General features: G+C 47.9%; 4 protein-coding genes across 4 annotated transcripts; 1 reads left to right on the top strand and 3 right to left on the bottom strand.

The window, feature by feature from the left end:
* F4812DRAFT_457596 (VRR-NUC domain-containing protein) lies at positions 1–2,664 on the bottom strand (the record flags this gene model as incomplete). Its single annotated transcript, XM_047937198.1, has 2 exons — positions 1–2,047; positions 2,108–2,664. The coding sequence occupies 2 exons, from the start codon at positions 2,662–2,664 to the stop codon at positions 1–3; spliced, it is 2,604 nt and encodes an 867-aa protein (XP_047792519.1).
* Positions 2,665–2,908: 244 nt separating this feature from the next.
* Positions 2,909–4,490, top strand: F4812DRAFT_421866 (uncharacterized protein). Its single transcript, XM_047933599.1, has 3 exons — positions 2,909–3,270; positions 3,422–3,747; positions 4,038–4,490. The coding sequence occupies exons 1-3, from the start codon at positions 3,097–3,099 to the stop codon at positions 4,108–4,110; spliced, it is 573 nt and encodes a 190-aa protein (XP_047792518.1). The 5' UTR covers positions 2,909–3,096; the 3' UTR covers positions 4,111–4,490.
* On the bottom strand, positions 4,476–5,689 carry F4812DRAFT_421863 (40S ribosomal protein S13). Its single transcript, XM_047933598.1, has 4 exons — positions 5,378–5,689; positions 5,256–5,288; positions 5,011–5,057; positions 4,476–4,924 (listed from the first exon to the last, which is right to left on the bottom strand). The coding sequence occupies exons 1-4, from the start codon at positions 5,577–5,579 to the stop codon at positions 4,751–4,753; spliced, it is 456 nt and encodes a 151-aa protein (XP_047792517.1). The 5' UTR covers positions 5,580–5,689; the 3' UTR covers positions 4,476–4,750.
* A 1,893-nt stretch (positions 5,690–7,582) lies between these two features.
* Positions 7,583–8,960, bottom strand: F4812DRAFT_457593 (enolase; the record flags this gene model as incomplete). The annotated part of the gene is made up of 2 exons (XM_047937197.1): positions 7,583–8,775; positions 8,837–8,960. The coding sequence occupies 2 exons, from the start codon at positions 8,958–8,960 to the stop codon at positions 7,583–7,585; spliced, it is 1,317 nt and encodes a 438-aa protein (XP_047792516.1).
* Positions 8,961–10,366: the final 1,406 nt, after the last annotated feature.

Below are 10,366 nucleotides of genomic sequence, written 5' to 3'. Positions count from 1 at the left end.
CTATCTCACTGGTTTTTGTTGGTCGCTGTCAACTTCCCTAATTTCTTTTGCCACGGCGTTGCATAGAGCAACCCTTACGCCAGCGCCGGTTAGGACATGAATCCACAACCTTTGCGTATCACTGAGGCGATCATTGGCACTCTTAACCTCGGCGAACATCACTTCTTTGTTCGGTTCTGTCCTCCAGAGGATGAGGTCTGGAATGCCGCCGCCTCTCTGGCCATATTCCTGTGCCATGACCTTGCATATGGCGGCTAATGCTGCACCATCGAAGCAGCCAGCTAGCTCGAGGAGGTCATCCAACTCGTAATCCCAGTTAAGGCCGACAACACAAGTGCGATTATCGCGTTCTCGCCGGTCAACCTCCTCGATTAGTTTCACCGCATCACCATTTGCGATCTCAACTAGGCGGTGATTGATCTCGGAAGCTCTAGTGGGGTAGAAAGCGTCGGTGTGCAGATCTAGCGGGCAGGTCTGGTACTGGGTCTGGAAAACGTTTGGTATGTAGAGGAAGAGAATATCGAAAAAGAGGTAGGCAAAAAGCGTTCTTACTATGCCTCCTTCGGCATGGTAGCCTTTCCAGCCCTTATCCCTGTACCAGCTTAAGCACATGGCTTCAACGCTGCACTCACCTCCGCCTTCAGCCTCATCCACCCATATAGTTTTGGTGCTCGGTCCTCGCCCTTTCTTTCCTACTTCGTCGTCCTTTTTTATCTGAATTCCTTCGGCAAAATGCTCTTCAGGTTTTTGAAGCCGGACATGGCCGAAATCATGCTGTAGACGCTTTGGAATCTTAAGCTGCTTCTCGAGTTTAACCAACCTTTTCTGTATGTCATAATGATAAATGAGATGGCAATCTCGATCCTCCAGTGCGGTTTCGCAGGTGGTTGCTGCAATGCGTTTCCAATGCTTTTTCTGCAGCTCCGTATCCTTATAGGCAGGATCGGTCTCCAGCGCATGCATGTAGTGTTCTTCTAGTAGAGCCTTTCGTTGGTACCAAGAGCCTCGGCGAGCTAAGTGGAAGAGACGTTGGTCAAGTAATTCGGTCAGAAGTGCATGTTCCCGTTGATGTTCTTTTAACCGGCCAAAAACGTGAGCTGCTTTATGAACGATTCGGGTGTATGAATGGGCGGGGTTGAGCCGTCTCAAATATGCACCTTCTCCAGATTCATAGACTCTCTCTTCTTTCTCCTGCTCCTCCTGAAGAAGAGCCTTCCACCTCGGGTATATTTTCTCAAAAACTTCTATCACCTTTCGGAAGCCGACTTCTGTGACTGGTCCTTTAAACTCTAAGATACTATCAACGGCATATTCGTGTCTCATAGCTGCCTCGAATTCTAATAATTGACCCCTCGAGCTAAAAATATTTGCAGACCTGCTAACAACGTATTTGGGGAAGTTGCGTTTCGATATTTTCGCAAGAATAATTGTGGTCAGAGACTTCTCTGTCCATTCGGTAGACCTATAAAAGACTAGGTGAACCCTCTCAAATAACCTGAAAACGGGCAAGGAAAGCCTTATACAAGGCCCAGCTATAAGCAATATTTTATCAAGAAAATGTTTCCTCCTATTGGAATCTTCACGAATATCTGTAGCTGGCGAGTCCGCCTCCGGAGTATCTCGACCTGGTGACTCGAGAGAATTGATAGTGCTAGACCGACGAAGACCTAAGGAGAAGAGACCTACTTGCTGGTTGCTCATTCTGCAAATAGATCTCGCCAACTCAGCCTTGTTCTTGCCTTGTACCTTCGCATCTTTGGCCAGGGCTTTAATCTCTTCCAGGCTAAGGAGTTCCACAGCTTCTTCAACACTGGTAATATACTGCTCTGATGTATCTGCAAAACTGAACTTGTCACCAAACAAACCTTGATCATGTTCCGACTCCGTATATTCAAATGAAGGACCAGGTCTGGAAGAATTGGCTGGTAGATCCCGGATCACCTGTAATTCGTTGACGGCTGTCTCAGTATCTGAAATATCATCATGATAATGTAGACGAGCAACGCGATGCCAGGATGCGGTTTTCCTGAGGAACAATCGCACATAGCTATCAAAACGAAGTCAGAAGCGTTATCGAGAGAAGCATTCAGGTTTTGCAGCCACATACAGGAACTGAGCCTCATAGCTTAGCTCACCCCATTGATCGAAAATGTGCATTTCTTTCTCATCAAATAAGTGAGATTCCTCACCAAGAACCGTGCTGAGAGCAAGGTTAAAGGCGTCGACATAGAGCGAGGTCTTGCCTCTCACCCATCTCCTCGAATCCAGCCTTGACGCAGCAGTTTCTGGGCTCTTAACCTCTTGCGACGCCCTGAAGCTTTCATATTCTTCCAAAGCTTCTTTTCCAGACTTAACTTCGGGCAGTGAGTCCTCAATAGCGGTCCGCCTCGGTACGTGGGTCTCTGTCTCTGCTTCCGAGTTTTGGGGCGTCTCATCATCACCAAGGTCCGAAGCAAGAGATGTATCTACTCTCCGTATCTGCGGCAATGACTTCAACGACGGACTACCAGGTCTAGAGTCTTCACCTGATTCTTCATTGGCCACGTGACTCTCATCGCTCTTCACTTTCTTAAGAGGCGGCTCATTCGTCGCACGGGTAGATCCATTATCATCAGAACCATTATTATTAGATCGAGGTGCTTTCCGAATGAGAAAAGCGTCCATTATCGCGTGTCCCGGAGGCGATGCATTTTGTTGGGTGAGGATGAGGCGGAAAATAAAAAGAAAAAAGATTAAGATACAAGATGACTTCATATAAAGAGACGCGTTGGCGGGACGCGGATTCCATTTTAGTGCCAGGAACAAAAAGAAGTGGGAACGCGCAGTCACGAGACCGAAGTTTGTATTTGGTAAGTATCTTGCGAAAATAAATACGGCATATTACACCTTGAAATGTATGATTAGATCAGTACCTTAGCTAAGGTTAGGTACTTACACATACTGGTCTTCGAATTGTCGAACAAAACCTTAATTCCCTACGAAATAAATACATAGTACATCTTCACCATCACTTGTTACAACAACTTCACCACCACACTCTTTTTTTTTCTACCGTCGTAACGACAACCCACCCCCACCCCCCACCGCCTCGTAACCATGACCGACGAGATCCGCCAGACACCTGTCCCCGTCCCTCATGTCTACGGGCAACCGGCCGCTTCGCCAGCGCTAGCGGGCCAACAGGCAACTGAGACGATAACAACGACAACGGCGACACCACCAACGGCAACAGGCGACACGCCAGCTCCCACCATTGAACAAGCCGCAGCGGTATGTTTGTTCCTTAGCTCCCACTTCTGCCTAACATACCTGCCTACCTACCTTCCTTCCTACATAACCAGTCATACTCATTCCTCCCACCACCAAACCTCAAACCAAATAAACCAAAGCCAACTCCTCGCTCACCTCACACTCTCTCTAGTCTCCAGCTCCCACCACAACCGAACCCGCTGCTACTACCACCACCACTTTTAACAATAACAACAACAACAACGCGCCGAGCCCCAGCCCAGCTGCCGCCGCATCTGCTCCCGCTCGCACCGGCACCCCTCTCCGCACCACCAACGCCAACGCCAACGGCAACCAACCGCAGGACACCAGCTCCTCTCGCGCCGCCTCCCAGCACCCGGACCCGGGCTTCACCATGCCGTCCGAGGCGCCCCCCCACGGCGCCCCCGTCCGCCAGTACCTCAACTCCAAGGTCACGGGGCCCTTGCTCGACGGCATGAAGATGATCGCCAAGGAGCAGTAAGTCCTTCTCTTTCTCTCTCTCTCTCTCCCCCTCCCTCCTCTTTTCGTGTTTTTCTTTTATTTTGTTTTGGTTTTAAGGGCAGTTACCGTCCATGTATGTACCTATGTATGTATGTATGCTATGGAACCTGCGATGGGTCTATTCTATTTACCTACCTACGTATCTATAAAATGCTTGGGTACCTATCGAGTCGATTGGCCATCACTACACAGCTAGATATTATCTGGACACACACCTACGCGAATGCTAATACCAAATGCTAACGCTACGTTTCCTATCCCCCCAGGCCGAAAGATCCCCTCCGCGCTCTGGGCGAGTACCTACTTCAGCGCTCCAAGGAGCTCGAGTCGACGTCATGAGGACCGTCAAGTCGAACTAGGTTAGGCCGCACAACCACTCAGCCAGCCAGACATAAATAGGCAAGCAGGCAGACAGGAAAGCAAGCATCAGGAACGGAGTTATGGCGCGGAAGGGCGGGTAGGGCACAAAAATAAATCGATTCTGCATTGCAGATTACTAGGCATTATTGACTTTTTTCGCGTCTTTTCACAATGATATCATTGCTTTAGGAACGAACCCACGTTATTACTAGGTACCTAGGTTAGGTACTGTCGAGGGAGGCTACGCTCCTGTTGAATTGTTAGGGCAACTAGAGGAGGAGGACTCAGGATTCACTGAAAGCCTTTTTTAAGGGCCAAAGCAAATAATAATAACGATAACAGTACTGTTCTTCGCGAGACTCGTATCGATCTCTTGTTGTGTAATTGTTTATTCGCATCGCCTATCTTTATCGTGTGCGACTACTACCAACTAACAGGTAGGTACCTAGTGAAGCAGAATCGGGACGCTCATCACTTTCTTGTGGCTTGTCCCGAAAAAGCAATTTCCGTTTTCCACGAACTCCATGACCAGACCAGGCAATTCCACATTGCAACACCAATCCCCATCTCTGCGCGAGAGCCCGTTGCGTAATTACGCCAAACGTTTTAATGCTTACACTTACGCGACGATGGTGCTGGCGGTGGCGCTCTCGTACTTCCAGGTAGGGGGGAGGACACCGACGGTCTTGTAGTAGCGGGCAAGACGGTGGATTCGCGACTCGATCAGAATGAGGCGGAACTTGGCGTCCTTGTCCTTGCGGTTGCGCTCGAGGTGCTTTCGGACGGAGACGGCCTGACGTAGGCGATAGTCGTTAGCATATCGGAATTGTTTCCCCCCTTTTCTCTTGGGATAGACGATGGTAGGGGGATAAAACTCACCTTCTTGATCAACATGTACAGATCCTCAGGAATCTCGGGGGCGAGGCCTATATGAAGATCGCGCTGTCAGCCTTGACCAACAAGCGGCATTTGCTATATGATTTGCCATGGGTGTGCGTGCGTTTCTAGGAACGCTCCACGGGTATATGGATGTATATCTCGATTGTTGAATCGCGCACAGCTCTTTTTTTTTGCCGGCTTCGAGGGGGAGAAGGTAAGAGGTAAAGGGTTCTTTCATGTCGTACCATTGGACTTGAGGATTCGGAGGATCTTGTTACCTATAATTTTTGGAGTTAGCTATTGTTTAATTCAAACAAATCGGCGAACTGAAAAAAAGGAGAGAAAACCACAACGGGATTTTTCATACCAGTGACGAAGCGGACCTGGGCGATTCCGTGGGAGTCACGGAGAACGACGCCGATCTGGGAGGGGGTAGCACCCTTACGGGCGAGACGGCAGATCTGCTCCTCGACCTGGGAGGGAGTGGTCTTGAGCCAGGCAGGCGGGTTGCGCGAGTAGGGGAGCGCTGAGGCGGAGATACCCTTTCCCTTGGAGTGAAGACGACCCATTTTGGCGGATGTTGTGTTTGTCGACTTAAGGCGGTGTCGGTGGTGGTGGTGGTTGTCGGAATTGGCTGAAGTGGGAAGTTCGTGAACGAAGTTTTACTTGGAGATTTAATTTTTCGAAAAAAAGATACCAAGTGAAAATTGTGTGCTAGCTTCGGTTGCCCTCTTCGTATATGGTGGTCTGTGCACCTAAGTCCACTTTTCTGGCCGTTATCTAAACCGAAGATTTGCCGGTTTTAGCTTGATGGTCTAGTACTAGACCAACAAAAAAAAAAAGTCCAAGACAACAAATTTTCGTAGCTTCTTCATCTTACAACTTTTTTTCTTCTTCCTCCTAGCCAACAAAGCTTTTCGTTAGCAACTTGATCCGACGGTAAAAGCTATGTGTGAATCTTAATTCTAGATTCGATATGGATTCTCTAATAAGTCAGCTGGTTTAGCAGCTTTATTTACGTTGTGTGTTGTAGTCTATCCTCTAGGTAAGCATTTTCCCAACTTCCCCCAGAAAAGAACAGGTCGAAAACTTCAGATGTGGCAATACGTCTATTTCCGCATCCTTTTCTCATGATGAGACACACCATTTACACATTTTATTTTCTGGTACCTCTTATATCATCGGGTCCTCGGACCTGAAATGTATTAAACGGACTTCTGACAGAGACGGATCGATCGCTTTTCGTTTTTCTTTTATATATGAGATCTCGTCTGGTCATCGCAGCTCAGCTAACATTATGGGCAGGTTGTTCATTCCAGAGTACATGACATTATTATGTACAGCAGCAGCAGCAGTAGTAATAGTCGCATCTCCCGACGTAGATATCAAGTGGAAACGCTACGGACAAGGTGGAGCGACTTTGAAACCAGAACTAGCTCTTTTCTCATAGCTGTCGAATGATTCCTTATCGTAGCTAGGCTACGTCGATGAATTCCGTGATGCTATTGCCTGATTACCTAGCGATGTAGTACCACGTCTTGGTTACATATAATAAATCTCTTTATCTCGTATCATGTCGTCCCAGTCGCCATCACAGGTAGACATAGTATCATAGTAATATAATATCATGCCATTTGAGGAAGCTGGCGGGCCTTTTGATGTGATATTGCTCTGTCCACCCACACAGTAATTTTTTTTTTTTTTGTGAATACTTTCATCGTTGTTCTTATACTTCTCGTCGATGATTCGAAAAGTTCGTCCGACTAGGTTCACGGTTCCTATACATATCTACCTAGGTAGTATGCTATTATGTGAGCCCCGTAGCTTTGACTATCGCTCTTAACACTCTTAACTTGAACTACAGACATGATAGATATTTCCAATATAGAACCAAATCTAGCCTATGTAGGTAGCCCTAGGAGGATATGACAACTATTCTCGTTAATATCGATCAAGACTAGGTACTAAGACAAATATACTGCGTGTTAGCCCATGTATTCTTGTGCTCTGCCTTGCAAAGAGGCCGTTTATCGATAACTCATGTAAAGCCATTATGCCGAAGCCATAGCCAATCCCTAGATTAGCTGTTTTGTCATACATATATACGATCCAACGAACTAGGGTATTCTGTTCTACATACATACATGCCTGCCTAATGTAGGCCATAGCCGAAAAGCCTTCGCACTTGAAAAACCAAGCACCACCAAGCTCTCCAGCCGCATATGCGTCCGGGGAATTAGCGTAGACACCCGAATGGCTTACGTTCTAATGCCTAGTTCTCGGCATCGGCTGGACGGCAGGAAGACAATTGGCTAGGTAGGGAAAGCTAGGCTACTTAAGTATACACATGCATGCAGTCGAAGAGGAGAGTCGCAGACTCGAATCAAGTTGTTCAGACATTTCATTTGAATTTACTAGTAGTTAACTAGGTAGCTTAAAAATCTAGGTGACCGTTTTTAACCCGAGCTCACCCTGCCGCCCCCAGTCATTCCGATCGTAAAGCATTATATGTTAGGTTTAGGTTTAGGTTAGGTAGTTGATAGGATGTTATTTCCCCCAAGTTTCTGTTCGTTTATAGGTTGACAGCCTTGCGGAAGTTCTCGCCGGCGTAGACGGCGTTGTCTCCGAGTTCCTCCTCGATGCGGAGGATCTGGTTGAGCTTGGCGAGACGCTCGGATCGGGCAGGAGCACCGGTCTTGATCTGGCCAGCTCGGATACCGACGACGATGTCGGCAATGGTGACATCCTCAGTCTCACCGGATCGGTGAGAAACCATGACACCCCAGCCGTCGGCGTAGGAGTCCTTGGCAGCCTGGATGGACTCGGTCAGAGTTCCGATCTGGTTAACCTTTAGGAGTAGGGCGTTAGCGGCCTTAAGCTCGATAGCCTTCTTGATACGGATGGGGTTGGTGACAGTCAGGTCGTCACCGACGATCTGAATGTCTTGGGTCTTGTAGAAGTAGCTCCACGCCTCCCAGTCGTCCTCAGCGAAGGGGTCCTCAATGCTGATGATGGGGTACTTCTTGACGAGGTCGCTGTACAGAGCAGCGAGCTCCTCGTAGGTGATCCACTTGCTGGGATCGCTGTCGGGGTTCTTGAAGTCCAGGTCGTACTTCTTGACGTCCTCCTTGTAGAATTCGCTGGAAGCCACGTCCAGAGCAATCTTCACCTTGCCTGTGTAACCAGCTTCCTCGATAGCCTTGGTGATGAGGTCAAGAGCCTCAACCGCGGTCTGAATATCGGGGGCAACACCACCCTCGTCACCGACGTTTCCTGCAGACTGGCCGTAGGTCTTCTTGGCAAGAGCCTTGAGCTTCTGGTAGACCTCAGCACCGTAGCGCAGAGCCTCGGAAAAGCTGGGGGCGGCAGTAGGAACGATCATGAACTCCTGGAAAGCCAAGCGGCCACCGGCGTGAGAACCACCGTTCAGGACGTTCAGGAAGGGAACGGGGAGGACATAGGGCTTCTTGGTGCCAGCAAGGTCCGAGACGTGAACGTATAGGGGCACGTTCTTCTCAGCAGCACCAGCCTTGGCAATAGCCAGACTGACACCCAAGATAGCGTTAGCGCCAAGCTTCGTCTTGTTCGGTGTCCCGTCGAGGCTGTTGAGGAACTTGTCAACTGCGCTCTGGTCCTTCACATCAAGACCCTCCTTGATGACAGCAGGAGCAATGACGGTGTTGACGTTCTCGACGGCCTTGGTAACACCCTTGCCGGCCCACTTGCTCTTGTCACCATCACGGAGCTCACAGGCTTCGTGCTGACCTATTTATATGATGTTAATGGTTAGGATCTCTTGAGAGGGGTTCTTTATAATTACACGAACCGGTGGAAGCTCCAGAGGGAACGATAGCGCGGTGAAGACCAGTCTCGGTGACAACGTCTACCTCTACGGTAGGGTTGCCTCGAGAGTCGTAGACCGAGCGAGCGTGGATCTTCTTAATGGCCATATTGACGTCCGAATAAAAGTTGGGGTTACTGCAGAAAAGTGTTGAGTTAGTTACGGAAAAGGCTCAAATCGGATGAATCTTGGGAGTAAAAAAATTACAGAGAAATTATGGGCAATTAATAGGAAGAAATACGTAGATTGGAAATTCGCTCAATGATAACCTTGATAGGTGGCTCAATGCTGGGTGTAGATATATGCCTCAAGAGTTGAGGATAGATACAAAAACAGAAAAGTGTAGGGGACGTCAGAAGTGGAGGGGAAGGATGATGGAATGGTGGGATGGTGGGTTGGCGGGGTAGCTTCTCTCAAGATGTCATCAATAGAAGAAATTGAGATATGTTGGAATTGGCGTGTGAATTTTATTTGTTTTATTCTCACCACGAAGCTAAGGGGGGAAAAAGAAAAAATGAAGCTTTGTAAACTTACAATTTTTTGAGGATATAGTTAGAACTTGGTGTGACGGATGAGGTTGGACTTATGGTATTTATGAAGAAGTTAGAAGAGGGAAGGAAAAAAAAAAAGTTGAGCTTCAACAAGGCAGAAAAATGTCAGGTAAGGTTAGAGCTCTAGTAGGTACCTGGTAACTTACTAGCTTAGGTAGTTACAGCTCCGTTTGAAAAAATGTAGAAAGTGGGCTGCTGCAGCGTGGGCTGGATGGACAACGTGAGTGAACAAACGGGAATGGCACGACTTGTAATTGGATTTCGCAATTGGACTCGTTATTGGCGGGGTCCGGCGACGGACCTCACCAGAGCTGCCAGGCCAGCCAGCAAGACCAGCCCAGGATGACAATCGGAGGAAGGAGGGGCTGAGGGGCTATTGTTTCTGACTGTGTACCACAATCCGATTTAAATGCAAATAAATGCATAAGGGGTACTTGGCTTACCTGCCAAGCTTGCTTGGCTACACAAGTAGCTACACAAGTACAAAACCTGCTCTTAGTACTTACACAAGCCAGACAAGTGCCTCCCACAAGTACCTACCTCCATACCTATTTTTTTTATTCCGTGGCTATGCCGTATCATGTATGGTACCTATGTAATGTATGTGGTACATAAGCTGGGAAGGTGGCTACTTTTATGGCTTGATAATGGGATTAGAAGAGTTAAAAAAAAAAAAAGAAAAAAAGTTGGCTAGTCCGTTAGCGCCATTACCGGCCCGACATACGTCAAGAACACCTGCAGTTGAGTTTAGAAAGTCGGGATTGTCCTGCCCTTCTATCATGGATTGTGTAATACATTTGGTCAACTCTTTACCTAAGGTAAGGTATCCTATAATAATTAGTAAAGATATATACCAATTCTAGACCCATCTTTTCTTTATTCCATGCTATCAACCATCCACAATCATAGGTGATACGAGAATTGCGGTATATGTCTGTACTATGTAAGGAATAGGAGGCTGTTG

The sequence above is a fragment of the Daldinia caldariorum genome, assembly GCF_022478825.1.
Source record: "Daldinia caldariorum strain CBS 122874 unplaced genomic scaffold F4812scaffold_4, whole genome shotgun sequence".
NCBI lineage: Eukaryota > Fungi > Ascomycota > Sordariomycetes > Xylariales > Hypoxylaceae > Daldinia > Daldinia caldariorum.
The sequence above is the reverse complement of the archived record's forward strand: the minus strand, read 5'-3'. Positions and strand labels throughout refer to the sequence as shown.